Genomic DNA, 19,534 nt, shown 5'->3' on the forward strand with positions numbered 1-19,534 from the left:
CTGTATAATAATGGCCATAAATGTTGTTTCTCCCAGTTTTATATGTTTGGGTTTTAAGAAGTAAAACTAGCAATAATTTATAGCAAATGTATATATATTTATTTTCTTAACTATATTGATATTAATAGTGTATTAGTTTGTTCAGTAATTCAGTGAGGAACTATCAGGATCTATCTCAGCTTGAATTAAGTTTCTGGTGTGACTAGTATAGGTATTGTTCTTTGCAACCATATAGCAGATGAGTAGACTTTACTACCAGCCTTGTAGATTCAGCTGTTTATAAGCTTTTGTTACAATATCACATTACTCCTCACTGTTCAGCTGGACCTATGTCTCAGAAACATTATTGCCAATTAATATGGGATGAATACAGAGATTTCTAGATGTACTTGGCATTTTGTGCACAATTACCTCACTCTGACAGCTGTATATGATCTTCCGTCAGCTGTATGTTTTCTAGAATACTGGCACTGATTTTATTTTTGCCATGGGGCATCTTCTTGCTGCCTATAAGTAGTTAGAAATGGAACTTTAATATATTTTGCTTATTTCTTTCTTTAATTTGCACCTCGTTATTTTTTGTGATTAATAGAAAGTGGTTTTTGAAGCTCAGGCAGACTGGATTTTTTCAGCATAAAAAAATTCTCCTTGTGTTCATGGTAAGTAAAAGAAGCCAAGAAAGTGTTTAAATCCAAAATAGAAATTGAGTATGTCCACTTAAAAGAAGTAGTAAAGTGGAAGAGTTTATACTTTGTATATAAAGTAATATGAAAGCAAAGTTGACAGAAATTCTTGTCAGAGAGTTGACAGTCAAATTAATATAAAACAGGTTTTACAAAAACTAGATTACAATCTCCTCATTTTATATATGAATCTAGATTTTGATGCTGTAGAGCAAATAACCTTGAAAAATATTTTGCTGTAATGTTCTCATTTCTTTTTCCTGGGGTAAATAAATTACCAGAAAGTTGTCTAAATTTTCTTCATTATCATCCATCTGACACAATGTGTGAAATTTTTATTGGTATGAAGTTACATCATCATCTGTAATATTAGTATAAAAATTATCTGAGGTGTTCCATATGTGTCTCGTTATAAATTATTTTATCAAGTATAGAGTTTTACAGCAGGGGAACCTGCCATACACAATGAGAAATTCCACTGGGAAGCTGCTATCACAGTGTTTGCCAAACCAGCACAATGTTTTCTCTCAGCACCTGGGTTTTGCCATTGTATAGTCATGCATAAAAATACCAGGACAGTTGTATCTGGACTGATTCATTAATAATAAATGTTTTAATGCAGATATGATGCCTTTAAAGTAATATACATGTCTTTTAAAACTCGGTGTTTATTTTCTTTTTTATATACATCACACTTTATATACATATACCTTGAGATTACATTTCCAGCCTGCATTTTTAACCAAAGGATAAGTGAAATACTGGTACATTGATCATATAATGGAATTAACAGTGGAGATGAGAAGTAGAAAAAAAGGATATTGTGAATCGGGTTATGTATACCTCGTGTATTAGGCAGGGTGCTCATACACACACATGTAATTAGATTTATTAAGAATGGGCTGACACAATTATGGAGGCTGACAAGTTCCACGATATGCTCTCTACAGGCTGGAGACCCAGGAAAGCCAGTGGTGTACATTCCTATATGAGACTAAACGCCTGAGAATCAGGAATGCCGATGGTGTAAGTCCCAGTCCAAAAGCAAGAGAAGACAGATGTCTCAGCTTGTGCAGTGAGGTAGTGAGGGAGAGAATTCAGCCTTTCCCTAACTTTTTGCCCTACTCAGACTCTCAATGGGTTTGATGATACCCACCCATATTAGGGAGGGCAGTCTGCTTTATTCAGACCATCAATTCAAACACTCATTTCTTCCCAAAACTCCCTCATGGGCCATCCAGAAATAATGTTTAACCAGATATCTGGGCATCCCATGGCTCAATCAAGTTGACACATGAAATTAACCCTCACACTCGGCATGGCCCAGTAGGAAACAAATCAGAGATAATAAATTTAATCATTTTATTGTAATCGTTACCATTTTACTATTACCAACTCTCTCCATTTGTATTTTCTGGGAAACAAAACTTCATACATAAAGTCTATATCTCAGTGATTTAAATTGAAGATACAGTCTGGTGAAGGCCGAAAGAAAGGAACCATAGGGGCTCAGTCCATATTTATGGAATGAATTAGTTAATTGCCATGAACATATAATCATTGTGCTGTGATTTTCTTTAAATGTCTTGAATTCTAGAATCTTTAAGTATCTCCTTTACATCTTGAATCATTGTTGACAACTGCACATAAACATTATCTTTTTAAGTTACTTTTTACACCCACATTTTTTCTGATCATTTAAGAGCAGAGCAATTTCTAGAACTTGCCTGCTTTTGAATCGCCTTCTGTATTATTATTCTTATGGTTATACTATTTTAAGTTATTCTTCATTATTTTATTAATGCTGAAGAGTAGGTCTGGTTTAAATAATTAATTATATTTATCTTTTAGGGTTTGTTTTTGTTGTTGCTGTTGTTGTTTTGTTGTTTGAGACAGGGTCTCACTCTGTTGTCCAGGCTGGAGTGCGGTATCATGATCATGGCACACAGTAGCCTCAACCTGGGTTCAGGCAATCCTCCCTCCCCAGCTTCCCAACTAGTTGGGACTACTAGTGCGTGACACCACACCTGGCCAATTCTTGGCTTTTTTTTTTGTTTTTTGTTTGTTTGTTTGTTTGTTGTCATAAAGACAGGGTTTCACCATGTTGCTTTTGCTGGTCTTGAACTCATGGACTCAAGCACTCTGCCCACCTCTGCCTCCCAAAATGTTGGGATTACAGGTGTGAGCACCATGCCAGGCCTATCCTCTTAGTTTTAATATATTTTAGAAACCAGTAGCATGTAAGTACTTCACAAATCTTGATAGTTCAATATAATGTTTAATACACCTTTTATCCTTAGGCAATATTTTGAATATCATATATACTTGGCCTTATTTAAAACCTGAAATGAAAATCAAGAAAATTTTATAGAATTCTCCTATAACTGATGCAAATTATAAAACTATAAAATTCTAAGGTGGGAAATGAGTTTCTAAACTTGCAACTAAACTGAGAAGTCATCTTTACTTGAGAATGTGTCAATCTACATGGCAATTCTTCAGATACCCTTGAAGGATATTTTTCAGGAAACCTAAGGAGTCTTTGTCAGTCAGAATAACATGTCAGAATAACATGGAACAGAGACTTAAGTTTAAAATCAAGGTAAAATGGCTGGTAAATGACAAATACTTGACTTTTTTTTTTTCTAAAAAAAAAAAACTATGTTTTGTGGGAGATTGTAAGATGCCTATCAACCTAAATTTTACTTTATTGTTTCAAAGCATTATAAAAGTGACATAGATGCATGTGACACACAAAAAGGAAGCTTTAATAAAGGACTTTGAACTATGAATGAACTCAAAATATTAAACATTTATTTCTATATTTACCTTTCAACATAAGTAATAAATATATTCACATTATAAAACGAGTTTGAAAGTATGCAAACATATATGTTAAAAAGTAAAAGTTTGTTTGGCATCACATGTGACACTTCCTTCACATATTTCTTGCTATGCATGTACATATACAAATGTGTACATGTACAAATACCTCTTTTCTAACAAAAGGATTCAAACTGAATCCTTTTCATTCATTCATACATTTATATATTCTTTCAAAAATATTTATTGAGTGTCTACAACGTGCCAGATACTTTTGAATGAGAAGTGGAAAAAAAGTCCCTGCACCCATGTCATTTACCTCCTAGTAGGTAGAGACTGCAGAGCAACAAGCAGATAGATAACTAGTACATCAGATGGTGATAAATACTATGGAGAAAAATAAAGTAATGTGAGTTTGGAGGCATGCTGTTTTATATAGGGTAGCCAGGAGAAGCTTTGTTGTTAAGATGACGTTGAGCAGACAGTTGAAGGATGAGGGAGCAAGCCATGCAGCTATCTTGGAGACATAATGTTCCAGACAGAGGGAGCAGCAAGTAAAATACCCTAAGACAGGAACCTGTTGGCCCTTTCAAAAAAGAACAAAGACCAGCATGGCTAAAACAGTGTTGTGACAAAAAGCAGGGAAATTTCTTAGGGAACTATTGCTGGAATCCAGATGGAAGATGGATAGCGCAGATCAGAGGGGAACTTTGGAAGAGATGGTTAAACACTTCTTGTGCAAGGTTTTTGAAAATGCAGTTTTATGTGGGTACGTGATTGCGAAAAGAAAAGCCTATCTATAAACATTAATATGATTTGAGAAAAAGTGAAGTCATTTTATGACAAGTTAAAGCAAAAGGATCTAAATCTACCTCAGTAAAAGATTTAAAGCTGGAGAATGTAATGTCAACAAGGATGGTGTGATTATTTTAGAAAGAGATTTGGCTTAAAACAAATTGTCAAGATAATAGGAGAAGCAGCAGATGCTGATCAAGAGGCAGCAGACAAGTTCCCAGATGCCATTAAGAAAATTATTGGAATGTAAGGGTATCTTCCTGAATAAATTTTCAATGCAGATAAAAATGCCCCATTCTGGATAAAAATAACTGCTGCAAAGAACACTTATTAATAAGGAAGAGAAGCAAGCACCAAGATTGAAGGCAGGAAGCAATAGGCTAAGTCTACTGTTTTGTGCAAATTCAATCAAGTTTATCAACAGAAATGTCCTTATCTCTAAAACTACTAACTCCTGGGCCTTAAAGGAAAAGATAAACATCGGTTGGCTCCTTTTCAGTTGTACAACGTGGAGGTCTGGACAAGAATCCTTTTTCTGGATTGATTTCATCAATGCTGTATATGAAGTCATGAAGTATCTTGTCCATAAGGAGCTGCTTTTAAAGTTCTTTTGCTATGATACTGAACAATGTGGCTGGCCACCCAGAACCCCATACGTTCAACACTGCTTTAAAGAAGATGTACAGACAGCTAACAAGTATATGGAAAAGTGGTCAACATTACTGATCATCAGGGAAAGGCAAATTAAAACCACAATGAAATATCACATCATACCTGTTAAAATGACTGTTATAACAGAAAATCCCATGGGACAACAAGTCTTGACAAGGATATAAAGGGAACCCTGTTACATTGTTGGAAGGAATGTAAATTGGTGCAATTGCCGTGGAAAATGATATAGAAGTTCCTCAGAAAATTAAAAGTAGAATTACCATTTGATTCAGCATTCTGACTTTTGAGTATGTATCTAAAGGAATTGAAATTGGGATCTCAAAGAGATATCTGTACTCCTGTATGTATGACAGCATTATTCACAGTAACCTAAGATATGGAATAATTTCATCTCCATTAATGAATAAATGGATAAAGAAAATGTGGTACACACATACAATGGAATATTAGCCTTTAAAAAGAAGCAAGTCCTGCCGTTTTCTACAATATGGATGGACCTGTAGAAAATTATCTTAAGTGAATTAAGCCAGGCAGAGAAAAATACTGCATGATCTCACTTGTATGTGAAATCTAAACCAGTCGAACACAGAAGCAAGAGCAGGGGCTGGGTGGGAGAGAAACAGGGAAGTATTGATCAAAGCATACAAAGTTTTGATTATATAAAATAAAATTTGGAGATATATTGTATGTATAATATAGGGCCTATGATTCACGGTACTGTATTGTATACTAAAAAATTGCTAAAAGGGTATGTCTTATATTAAGTTCCTTTACTACAAATGGAGAAAAAAACAGGAAGGAGACAACTTTTAAAGGTAATGAATACATTTTTGGCATTGCTAATGATGATGGCTTGATGGCTTTACAGGTGTTGACTTATTTCTGAACACAAAAAGTTGTATACATTACATATCTACAGCTTTTTATATGTCAACCATACCTCAATAAAGCCGTTTTAAGAAAAGAAAGGGAGGGGAAAAATACATATCAGGTATGAATGTTCATTGAAACTAAAGAATTTTTAGCCATTAATTGAGTGACTGGCCCATGTTAAGTACTCAATAAATATATATAAGATTAAAAATCCAAATTGTAAAAAGTTGAAACAGCAAATGAAGTGTGAAATGAAGCTAGCAAACTAGGCACAAGCAGATCATGTAGGATTTTGTCAGTCATACTAAGGATTGGGGTCTTAATATTAAAAGGAGAAAAGGGATTTTTTTAAGGAGAAGAAGGATTTGTTAAACAGGAAAGTGAACTGGTGAGGTTTGATATATATATATATTTTTTTTGAGATGGAGTCTCATTCTGTCGCCCAGGCTGGAGTGCAGTGGTGCAATCTTGGCTCAGTAAAACCTCCGCCTCCCAGGTTCGAGCGATTCTCCTGCCTCAGCCTCCCAAGTAGCTGGGATTACAGGCAGCCATCACCATGCCTGGCTAATTTTTGGATTTTTAGTAGAGACGGGGTTTCACCACGTTGTCCAGGCTGGTCTCGAACTCCTGACCTCAGGTGATCCGCCCACCTTGGCCTCCCAAAGTGCTGGAATTAAAGGCATGAGCCACCATGCCCATCCCTGATGAGGTTTAAATTTTAAAAGATCATCATGGTTGCAGAATTGAGATTGGAATAAAAGGGAGCAAGAGTGGATACTGGCACACCAATCAAGAGACTGTTGTACCAGTCCGGGTAGTTTAGGATGGTGGAAATAAAGAATTTTTAGATTTGAGGAAAATTTAGGAGATAAATAAATAGGAATTTCTAAAACAAACTGAACGAGAAAGTGTCAAAGATGTTTACTGAATGTTTTGACTTGTGTAAATGAATAAATATTAGTGCCAGTTATTAAATTCTGAAACTTCATAAGATCTAGATTTGTATTTTGAAGTTAGTTTAATTTTAGACATGTTGATTTTGAGGTGCCAATGAAATATCCATTTGGAAATGGTGGTTAGGATATTGATAATTCAAAACTAGATCTCACAGAAGAGTATAGGATTCCAGATATAATTTAGGAATGGTAGTGGGTTGATTAATGCCTCCCAAAAAGTCATGTTCATGAAGAACTTCAGAATATGACCTTATTTGAAAACTGGGTCTTTGCAAATTTAATTGGTTAAGATGGAGTCATCATACTGGATCGGGTGGGCCCTAAATCCTAGGAGAGTGCACACAGAGAGACACAGAAAAAACTGCCACGTAGACAGGTAGAAAATGACAAGGATTACTAATAATCACCAGAAACTGGTAATGGAAGAAACAATGAAGTATTCTTTCCCAGAGCCTTCAGAGGGTCTGTGGCCTAGCCAACAGCTTGATTTTGGACTCGTGGCATCCAGATTTGTGGAGAATAAATTTCTGTTGTCTTAAGCCACCCAGTTTGTGGTTAATTTGTTACTGCAGCCTGAGAAAACTAATACAAGAATTATTGTTGTGTATTGTGGTATAGATAAGATATCCTAGAGAAAGAGTATAGTAAGGGGAAGAGTATAGGTAGTGCAAGGGTTAGAAATTGGCTATCACTGACAGAGGGTGCTCACAAACTAATTTTGGGCAATTTGGTCAGCTTTATTATGCCCACCTTGTGCTTTAAAAAGCAGTAGGACCCAGCAGATGTGATACTTGGTTACCATACAAATAGCTTTATACCTATTAGATCCTACCTACCACTTTATACATGTGTTTAACCACTGCAGGCATTTCAGTTTGTGAGCCTTTGTTCAAATAAAGTATTAAAGGGATGTGGGGAGTGGCAAGACTAAACCACAGAAACATTTCATAGGCAGATAGAAAATAATGAGTCAGCAAGGGAGTATAAAGAGAATTAAGGCTACAAATAAGAGAGAATGGTATTATGGAAGACAGATGAAGAGATTGTTTAAGGAATGGGGTATCAAAAGTTTCCGAAAATCTACAGTGAGTGTTTTTTAATCCATTGGATTTGTTCTCATAGATTACACTGTTGAGGGAAACAAGAGCTGCTGTTGACATGGTTAATGTGTGTGTTTTAGAAAGATAATATTGCTCTTAGTATAAAGGATGGGCAGGAAGACCAAAACAAAGCGACAAAAGATTTAATGAGTAGGTATTGCATTACCAAGTTAGTAGCTAATGAAGACTGAATATGAAAAAGAAGTATAATTAAGAGGATGTATATATAAGAACTTAGCATAATGGAAAATGGTTCTAAAGTTCAAGCTTGTTTAATTAGGTGGATAATGATATTAACACAAGAAGGAATAACTAGTACAATCTCTAAATTTAAGAGATTATTGTTTCTAAAGCTTGCAAGAAATACTAAGAAATAGGATAGAAAACAAGAGACTTCATCTATTCCACAATTATGGAAGTGAGGCTAGGGGAAAGCAATTTGATTCACTGATAAAGGGTGATTAATGCTCAGTTTGATTAGATTTGAATATGGGTATATGAGCACAAAGAGAAGACTGATACATAAAAGTAGAAATGGTGAACTATAACTTTGATTCAGGTCATATGAGGGAACTTCAGTCTTCACTGCAGTCAGAATGAAACTAATCAACCAAATTCTGAAGATAATATTGAAGATCTACATAAAAGGCTTTGTTTGACTTTGAGGGTTTGCTGCCTTCTTATCAGTTGTTTGCACTTAACTCCATTAGATAAAGAGCAAAGGTGTGAGGCCACTGTGATCTCAACCACAGAGGAAACTGTTAAACACAGATTCAGAAAACTTCAAGATGTTTATGTAACCGCGTGGCGTCCAGAGGAGTGATGTGTTTTCATATAGCTTTGAGCCAAGGCTGGCAGTTCATGTAAACTGCACTCGTATCTTAAGGTTCCTAGGTGTTTTGGATAGGAATTCAGGGATCCAGGTCCATCAAGTAAGACTGACCTTCTGTCCTTCATACGTTGTTAAATATTTAAGAGGGAGCTCTCTTACACACAGGTTGAGTACCCTCTGTCAGCCTTTGTTGTAGTAAATAGTAGCTTTATGAATTCTAAGGAAGACCATAACCCTCCTTCATAATCTGCATAATCTTCATCAGTACAAGTCAGGAAACATATTTGAAGTAAGACCATCTTTTATTATGCTCCACTTCTCCAGTGACAGCCCCATGGGCTCCATGTATGATGGCTCCCTTGCTGGCTTCCATCTGTGTCACCTGGAAACAAGGGAGATCCCAGGAATCCTATTTCTCTGTCCATATCTTCCCTTTATCACCAGAAGTCAATTGGGAAGCCCAGAACTCTGTTCCCATGGAAAAATTTTCACGCCATCTTCCCTCTACCACAACACTTACAGCTTCACCACTTTGTCTCTAGAACTCTGAGGACTAATCCCATCGTGTCTTTTATCCCTGTTCATATTAGCTACCACCAGAGCCCAAGGACTCACAGCTCGTTTCTTATTTCTAGAACCCTAATCACAGGTATCTCCATAAGCCCTTGGTTTTGACTAAGTGTCCCATTTTCTGGAATTCACAGTCAGTCATTATGAAAATTGCCTATATATATATTGCCTCTTCTCTGAAAGTTTCTTTATTTTCGTAACCGATCAAAACCTAGCTGTAACGAAGCACACTGCCCATACTCCTCAAGCAGTGGATTTTTTCCCCACATTCCTTGTATGGAGTAAGCCTCCTTCTCATTGCTAATTGTAGACTATGTGTGTTATCTAATGCTGTGTAAAAAACCACCCCAAAACTCAATGGCTTATAGCCACAATAATTATTTAGTATCTCTTATAGTTTCTGTGAGTCAAGAATTTGGGAGTATACTTGGCTATGGGTTTCTTATATTAGATTTTTCCTTCTAATAATATACCCTTTCTGGTATAGTGTATTTTTCATATGTGCTGTACCCCTTTCAACCTAATATTAAGTAATATTTTTTCCAGTCCAAGTTTTCTTTAGATTGTCACTGAGGGAAGACCTCTCTGCCTGTTTTCAGGAACAAGCTTTTTTCCCGGCAGCCTAAGGTAAATTGCAGAGCAGTGATAATCCAATAATTATACCTTTCATTACAAATCAATTGTTTTTTGGATTATTTTCATATTCTGCGCTATGTTGACTTTCATCTCTTTTTCTTCCAGTGTTACAAATCTGTTTGTAGGTATTTGGTTAGGATATTAGAAGAAGTTTAAAAATTGCTAGTCACTTATTTTAAGTTGTAAGATATTCTCTATTTTGGTTTTGGAGAGTATATCCTACTGGAAGCTCAGTTTTTAAATTTTTGTTTCATATTTCATTAAATCTTCCTCTCATCCTTATGTCATGCTTCTTTATTAGGTTGAAATCTCTGCTCAAATAGCACACCCTCAGAAAAAGACTTCTGTGTTAATTAGAACAGAGTTATTTAACTACTGTGCCATGGATGTTTTATGGGTATGCCTGAGATATTGTTTCCCTTGTTCCCTGGGGTTTGCCTGTGACCACATCATCATCCTCTGTTTATTCTAATGTGACATACAAATTTTGCTATATTCCAAGAGTGCTGAGCTATAAAAAGTTTGACAAGCATTAAGATGAAGATGTAAATGTAAAATAGATTTAGGACCAAAGTAACAGTGACTTAAACAAGACACAGGGACATTTATATTTCAATCCAGAGGTCAACAAGTACAGCTGCTCTAGAAGCTGTGTACAAAAAAGTCTTATAGGAACCGAAGGGTCTTCTATTTTGTTGCTCTACTCTCTACTGCTCTTGTTTTCATGGTCTTAGTTCACTTGGTACCATGAACACATTCCAGACAGAAAAGAAATGAAGCAAGTAGAGGTAGAAAGTGTGGGTGAAAGAACATACACCCTCCCATCCCTTTTAAGTACATGACCTGGAATTTACACATATGGTTTCTGCCCACATTCAATTGGCCACAACTCAGTCTTGTAGCTATCCTAGTAGTTGCATAGAAATCTGAGATTTGCAGCCTTTAATCTCAACAGCTGAGTTCTCTGTTACTACAAGGAACAAGGAGAGAATGGATGGGTAAAGGGAGGAGTAGCTGTTTTATTGGTTAGTAATGAACCAGTTTGAATATAATAGCACAACCCCATCTCTCTAGCCCTTTACTTTTTACAGCGAGATCTGTATTTCTCTTATTTGTCAAAAAAAAAAAAAAACTTATCGTAACCCTTTCACTTTGCAATAATCATGTCTCAGTTAAATCATAAAAGCTTCAATAAAACCCAAACCACTCTTTGAAGTCATCTTGGAAATAGAAGTAGCCCAGAGTCCCTAGGACCTGGATAGGCTACAAGGGCTCTATGAGTCCTATCCAATTGTAAGTAAAATTGTTTGTTAATATACATTTATATAGCTTGGTGGTTAAGAGCATGAGTTCTGGAGTCAGATTGCCTGAGTTTAAATTCCACCTCTGCCTTGTGCTAGATTTTTTTTTTTTAATTTATTTATTATTATTATACTTTAAGTTGTAGGGTACATGTGCATAACGTGCAGGTTTGTTACATATGTATACTTGTGCCATGTTGCTGTGCTGCACCCATCAACTCGTCATTTACATCAGGTATAACTCCCAATGCAATCCCTCCCCCCTCCCCCCTCCCCATGATAGGCCCCGGTGTGTGATGTTCTGTGCTAGATTTGTAAGTAAGGCAGTTGACTTAAGCTGTCTGTCTGTGCTCAGTTTCCCTATCTGGAACATGAGAATAATAGTATACCTACTTCACAGAATTGTTCTAGGAACTGAAGCTAGTTAATACATTTAAAGGACTTACAATAGTGTCTTGATGTTAAGTGCTGTGTAAATACTGGCATTTTTATTGATATATAATATTTGTACATATTTACAGGGTATGTGTGATATTTTGATAAATGCACAGACTGTGTAATGATCAAGACAGAGTATTCAGGATATCCACCACCTCAAGCATTTATCATTTCTGTGTATTGAGAACATTTCAGATCTCTTCTAGGTGTTTTTAAATATACAATATATTCTTGTTAACTATAGCCACCTTACTGTGTTATCGAATATTAAAACTTATTTCTTCTATCCAATTGTATGTTTGTACCAATTAATCTACCTCTCTTCATCTACCTCTCCCCACAACACACATACCCCTCCCAGCCTCTGGTAACTGTCATTCTACTCCCTATCTGCATGAGATAATATTTTTAGCTCTCACATATGAGTGACAATGTGTGATATTTGCCTTTCTGTGCCTCGCTTATTTCACTTAACACAGTGACTTCCATTTCTACCCATATTTCTGCAAATGCAGGGTTTTTTTTTTTGACCAAATAATACTCTATTGTATATATATACACCACATTTTCCTTATCTGTATCTATTCATCTGTTGATGGATACTTAGAATGATTTCATATCTTTGCTGCTGTGAATAGTGCTGCAATAAAGATGAGGTTGTAGATATCCTTTTGAGATATTGATAATTTTCCTTTGGATAAATATCCAGTAATGGGATTTCTGGATTGTATGTATGGTAGTTCTGTTTTTGATTTTTTGAGAAACCTCCATGTTGTTTTTCATATGGCTACATGATTTGCATTTACCTGATGATTAGTGATGTTCAGCATTTTTTCATATAGCTGTTGGCCATTTGTATGCCAACTTTTTAGAAATGTCTATTCAGATCCTTTGGCTACATTTTAATTGGATTAGTTGTTTTGCTATTGAGTTGTTTATTTGTATTATAATTTGTATTCCTGGGGGGATGGTCCATATCTTCCATCTGATTATCAGTAGGGTCTATTATAAATTTTAATTTAATAACTGAACATCTGGATAGGCTATGATTGTAACATCTTTCATAGGCTATGATTGTAAAATTTAAACTTGTTCTCTTTCAATCAAAAGTCATCTGGTCCCTCACGGTACAGAAGTTTACTTACTGGAATCTATCCCAACTGCATTTTCTTATAAAGCACCTTTTTGTTTTTATTTTATTTTACTTTTTATAATATAATAGAAATTAATATTTATGTTTATCTCAACTTGCTTTTAATTATCACTGGTTTTGTTTTTAATAAAATTTTCCAGGTCTTAATTTAAAATATAAATTGCTTTCTTTTCCTTTCCAAAAACCCTGTGGAACTAACAGTTCTACATCAGAAATTTTAACATCACCAAGTTGCATGTGTAACTCTATTAAGTTGAGCAGTAGAAATGTGATTAAGTAATGAACATTGATTTTTGTTTTTGTTGTAAAACATAGGTGCATTTGAGCTAAATTGGGTCAGAGTTGAAAATATTACAGTCTCTTAATATAAGGAAGAAATAAGAGCCTGTAGAGCTGTTCTTTTTCTGAAGGGGGAACGTAGTGGCTTAAAAAAAAAATCTGATGCTTCAACATTGTTAGGAATGACTTTATATTATTCTATCATAAATTGCCAAATGTCATATTTAATAAGTCACTTTTAAAAAGTCAGGTCAGCAATAAATTTTCAATATCTCATTACTTACCTCCTATAGTTATAATGAATATCAAGAGTATTTGCATTTTAAATTGCTAAATCTTAGAGAAATTGTTTTGGCAAATTGGTTGGTACCAGACTTGGAACTTAAACACAAAGCAGCTGTGTTGAGCAAATACCACTTTCATAACATTAGTATGCTTTCAATTAACAAACTGGAATGAACTGTTAAACATCACCATTTCCATGTTAAACTACTGTTTTTACTTTCTCGATGACTGATTTGCTTTCTCAGTAGATTATTTATTTTAACTGAAAAAGGAAGAATTTTATTTAAATAATCCGTATTTTTCCCCCATCTGCAGAACGTACTCAGGAAAAGTGGGGATTTCCAATGTGCCACTATTTAAAGGAAGAGAGATGGTGCTGTGGTCGTAATGCCAGAATGTCAGCATGTTTGGTATGGTTATATTTTTTCCTGGAGTAACAGCTTTATCCAGATGTTGTAGAATTTATTGTTTTTGGCTAGTATCATGGACTCAGTGCCAAATTTTGCAGAACATCCTCATTAATGCTTTTGTGCATTGGAAAGTATAAGAAAAAAATGATTTTCCCTTTAAACAATATCCACTCTACATGCAGTGTCATGACAAAATTATATATAATTATTTTAATTATTATATAAAATATAATGTAAAGTGTTCAATACTTTATCCAAAGCTCTGTGGTTTGTGTTTCTTTCTAGTAGATCATTTGGTTTCCTAAATTTTTATAGAATGGGAAAAATATTAAGCTAATTGAGATATGAAGTAACTATCTAATTAAATAAAACATTTATTGTGCTGCATTTGACTAGTGCCCTCAGACCTAGAACGCTCTAGCCCGTAATGTTCTCTGTTCATGGCACTATGTCAGTTTACAAAGAAATGAGTTAAATAACGTAAGTGATTTTTGTGTTATCAGAAAATTAAAATGCTGCAGTTATGTAGAATTAATAAATTTAGAGATCTGAAGTGCAACATAAAGACTATAGTTAATATGGTATTATATACTGGAAATCTTCTGAGAATAGATTTTAGGTGCTCTTACTGCACACACACACAAAAGGTAATTATGTGAGATGGTGGATATGTTATTAATAAATTGCTTACCTATTATAATCATTTCACTAGATATAGATGCTGCTCAGCTTATGATGGGGTTATGTCCCAATAAACCCTTCATATGTTGAAATTACAGACAAAAATGCACTTAATACACCTAAGTTACCAAATATCATAGCTTAACTTAGCCTACTTTAAATGTGGTCAGAACACTTAAACATTAACCTACAGTTGGGCAAATTCATCTAACACAAAGCCTGTTTTATAGTAAAGTGTTGAATTATAGTAAAATTGAATTATAGTAAAGTGTTAAATCTCATGCAATTTATTGAAAACTATATGGAAAGTGAAAAATTGAATGGTTGTGTGAGTAGTCAAAGTATAGTATCTACTGAATGCATATCACTTTTGCACTATTGCAAAGTTGAAAGTTGGGAACTATTCATATGTATATATAAACATCACGTTGTACACTTTAAATTTATGCAATAAAAAATTTAACAAAGTAAAATACAGTTGATTAGATAATACGTTTAATGTCCAACCGCAAGGTAAACTAATTCTTTCAGGGACCATTATTTCTATGCCTATTACATAGCAACATAAGAAATAGTGTGCCAGTGTTCTAAGTTATATATACTAGAATTATCTTAGAAATGTATTTATGCTAACATAATAACTTCCTTTGGTAGCCCCACTTAAACTACTTTTCTGGAAATTTGTCTTGTTCTCTCACTCTTTAGTAAATGGTACTTGTTCAAGATCTTGTTAGAATGACAGGTTCTTCTTGGGATAACTTAAGTATCAGAATGCTCATACCCAGTGTTATACCCTTGACGCAAGAAATTGAAATAGTCTTTTTTAAGTGAACCTAGCCTCAGAGAAAAGACCTCAAGATATTGGCATCAGGGATTTCACAATGTAACAAGGTAGATCTATCCCTCTGTGGTGAGAACCACAACTAATAGTCCTCACTCATAAGCAAAACAGTTTTAATCAGATTTATATTATCCTCATTTTCATTATTAACAGAAAGACAAGAGTCAATACATATCTAAAGGAAGACTAACCAAAAAAATGGAGATATTTAAAGAAAAAGCAACTGGGAAGAAATGTAGATTATCTAAAAGAAAAGAACTATGTAATATCCCTTAGAAAGACAAAAGAATATGTTGTATCCATAAAAAAAAGAATTATTTCTATCAAAATAAACATTCAGAGAACCAAAACGAAGACTTTGGAAAATAAATTCTATAAATATAGAATTAGCAGACCATGCTGGCCTTACCTTGCTGTGACCAATGTCAGCTGCCCATGGAATGCCGTTCTCCTTAGCTCCATCCCAACCCATGTCCACCTTGACTTATTTTTTTGATTCCAAAGTAATGTTGGAAAATCTAAGGAACAATTCTTTTAATATATCTTATTTTATTGCCTTTTACTCCATAACTGACATTTTTGACAAATATTCAAAGCTTAAGTGGTCTTCTTTAAAAAAAAAAGAATAGATACTTTTCTGGGAAATGATTTCAGATAAACAGTTAAGAATACCAACCAGACACAAAATATTAATTAAATTAGAGCAATCTCATTAACGTACATTAAGCCTGATAAAACTTCTAAATTATTCCAGACTAGTATGAAATGACTGGTTGGTATGTTTTCTTCATCCTCTTTGTTCGTTGTTCAAGAATAGTATTAATGTTTGCAAAACACTTTTTAACCACCTACCTGATTATCTTTTATTATGTAATCACAATTTATTATTTCTATTTCTAAATTAAGCTCATCGGCAACACATAACAAAAGCAGTCCTGGCATATCCGATATTTTTATCATATACCAAATCGCCTCTTTTTAAATACTCTTTTTTTTTTTTTTAATTCAGTTTGGCCTTTAGGAAAATTTATAATAAAAATCTAATCTGAAATTAGCACAAGGAGTACCATAAATGAAAACTCATCTGGACCTGTTGCTGTTTAACAGAATATGAAAATTATATAATAGCTGTCTTCTGTATTCATAACATTCTACTTGGCTGTAGATGTTCAGTGAAAGTATCATTCAAGTAAATGGGAAAATTACATTTTTTTTCTTCAAACCATTTCTGTGAAGCCAGTTTTCATGCAATGAACTCTTTTTCCCACTAACTCCACATGGTGTGAGAGCATGATAAACCAGGATTCTAATAGCAAGTTTTTAGTTCTTGCTCTGTTTTTTGCTAACTAGCTAAGCAACTTGAGAAAAGTTACTTATCTTGTCAGTGATCTTGTGTATCTACAAAAATTGCTCTTATACTTATAAAAATATAATTGTAAATTATCTTTTCATTTTAAAAGTGTATGATTAGCTATATGTAAACAGTTTCATTTATGAAAATAAAAAGACCTGAGGCAAATATGGGTATTTTAAATTTGAGTAGCAAGTACATGCACATCTCTTACACATTTATTACTTTTCTGTGTTTGAAATGTTTCCTAATTTAAATTTTTTAAATAAAATTTTAAATTTTAAAAATAAAATATAGTTTAAAAATTATATATATTTGGAAATATATCTAAAAACTCAGTTTCAGAAGACTCTATTCCATATTTAAATTACGACAAATCTTTCATATATTTTGGATTATGAGTATTTATTACAAATGTTGGGAAATATTTTGTAAAAAGTGTTTTGGACTTTAAATAAATATAAATGTAAAAACCAGTATATATAAAATTGTAAAAATATGTGTTACTTTCTCTTCTACCTGGCACTTGATCATATGTGAATTTGATTTGAATTTGTAGATCATACAGACCAAAACTACATATAGTTTTCCAAAATAAGTTTTTAATTATAATCTGGATTTTTTTGTTCACTAAAAGATGAAATCATATGTTTATTAAAATTATGAGAAAATATGTTAAAATATGTATCTATGTCTGTATATGTGCATAATAATAGTGTCGGATTTATTTGATTGTTTTAGCTACACTAAAAATGAGCCAAGACTATGTCATTTCATTTCTTTCCTGTTTTCTAATTCCTTCTGAAATTCAAGGACTGTATATAATTAGAATTGACATTCAAGGATATGTGTTTGTGTATATGACACACATCGATTATAAATTAGCTCTAAACTACACAAGCATACTAGTTAACATTCTTTAATGATATTAATACTGTTAAGTGCATAAACCTAGATATTATCACATAATTAATCTTTCTAAATGTCAGTTTTACAAACTCTTATACAGTGTGTTTATAAATCTTATAAGATAAGACTCAATATATCAGCAATCTGTCTTGTTTCCCCCCCCCCCTTTAAGGCATTGGAGCGGGTTGCAGCTGGCCAAGGGGTAAGTAAGAGTGTTTCACTGATGAACAGGACAGTTTTTCTCTCAAGCACTCTTCATACTTGACCTGCTGATGAACTTAAAACCTAATGGAATTTAATAAATATCTTGTCCCAGATGCATATTCAAATTTGTGCATTTTCTGTAAGTTTACTTTAAAAGCAAAATGAACTTTTCAGAACTTTCAAGCTTTTAGGAAAATTTCTGCATTATGCTCTTATACTAATTTCTTGGTATTATGCTAAACAGTCTATAAATATTTCTGAAGAATGCTATTGTTGAAAATTGGGCTTTTTTGTGCTTAGTTCAAGCAAAGATAACCTATATTATTCAGTACATTGTTTTAACTGTAGTCCAAAACACATACTTCAGTTGATTGTTTGATAAATTTTTTCTTTACTGACTTGATTAGCCATTAGTTGCAGTAGCCAAATGAGTTTGCACTTAGAAATAGAAGTTAAATATAATCCCCCAAATATCCATGTAATTGTCTTATTCTTTACCTTGTATTCAGGATTTTTTAAAGAGTTTTTGGACCCTTTCATAAATTTTTAAAATTTAACCTAAAGTTTACAAATCTTTATTTTGCTTTTGTTCAAGGAACATTAATGTGTCAATTTGAATTGTTAAAAATAATAATTAAAAAAAATTTTAATAGCAAGTATCATTTACTGAGTGATTACTCTGGGCCAGGAACATTGTTAAGCATTTTGTATGTAATTATATTTTTAATATATTCACTGTGCCTATCTTAAAATTGATAAAATCTGATTCTTTTGAAGGCATTGGTATTACAGCATATCATTTGAGTTTGGGAACTTTAAGTGAGTGGGACTTTTGTTACAAACTGCTGGTTTGCATCATGTCTTTACCACTTACTAGTTAATGAGCCTGAACACATGTCATAATTTCTCTGTAGCTTAATTTCTTTTTCTGTAAAATAGGGAAGAAATAGGAGTAATAGTAATACTTTCCTATAGGGTCGTTAGGATGAAATGAATGAAAAATGTACAATGCTTAAAACAATGTCTAGCACATAGTAAGTGCTCAATAAATTTCAACTGTTGTTGCTGTTATAGATAATTAATAATGATGATCATGAAAATAATAGCTAATTTTGACACAGAGCTTACCAAAGTACTATTTAAAGATCTTCTCATCAATTGAGATAATAAGTACATAGTACTATACAGTATGTACTCTTGTTATCCTATGATACACATGAAGAGACTGTAAGGTAGCAAAGACTGAGAGACTTGAATCTCTGAGTCTGGAATTCAAGCTCTTAACTACTATACTACATATCAACTTAACAGTTTTCTAGGGGTCCGGGGAAAAAGAGCTTTTATCCTAATACTCCAATGCATTTGTGTGGTGTTTTTTAATTTTACAAGTATTTGCTCATTCTTACACTCAATCTTATCAGTTGGTTTATCCTAAACCTACATGAAGATGATATATAGCAAAAGTTTAATAGCTTGTTCTAGTTCCCTTAATTAATTGCAGAGCCCAGACTTCCAACTTAGTGCTCTTTCCACTAGACCTGTAAAATGCATGTCTGATACACATGCTTTAAGGGTATACACTTTGTGTTCCCTCCAATTTTAAAAATACATTAAAATGTTAAGTTAATGTATCACTTAAGAGAAATAAAGTAAACTCTGAGCCACATCCAGTTTATTCTTGGAATAGTCAGGCACAGACTGTTCAGGAGATATTGATTCCCTTTCCCCTTACCCATCTGTAT

General features: G+C 33.7%; 1 protein-coding gene across 10 annotated transcripts in view; it reads left to right on the top strand.

The window, feature by feature from the left end:
* Positions 1 to 19,534, top strand: part of METTL25 (methyltransferase like 25) — a 126,066-nt gene that overhangs the window by 65,040 nt on the left and 41,492 nt on the right. For 7 of the 10 annotated variants that reach the window (XR_007717793.1, XR_007717794.1, XM_050749252.1 and 4 more), the window contains 2 exons: positions 13,712 to 13,806; positions 17,761 to 17,790. Coding sequence is in view for 8 of the 10 variants with exons in the window: in XM_050749252.1 (XP_050605209.1) it covers positions 13,712 to 13,806; positions 17,761 to 17,790 (125 nt within the window). In the remaining 2 variants the exon portion in view is untranslated. Of the gene's footprint in view, positions 1 to 13,711; positions 13,807 to 17,760; positions 17,850 to 19,534 lie in introns of those variants that run through there. The other 3 variants (XM_050749250.1, XM_050749255.1, XM_050749254.1) reach the window with 2 other exon arrangements.

The sequence above is a fragment of the Macaca thibetana genome, chromosome 11, assembly GCF_024542745.1.
Source record: "Macaca thibetana thibetana isolate TM-01 chromosome 11, ASM2454274v1, whole genome shotgun sequence".
NCBI lineage: Eukaryota > Metazoa > Chordata > Mammalia > Primates > Cercopithecidae > Macaca > Macaca thibetana.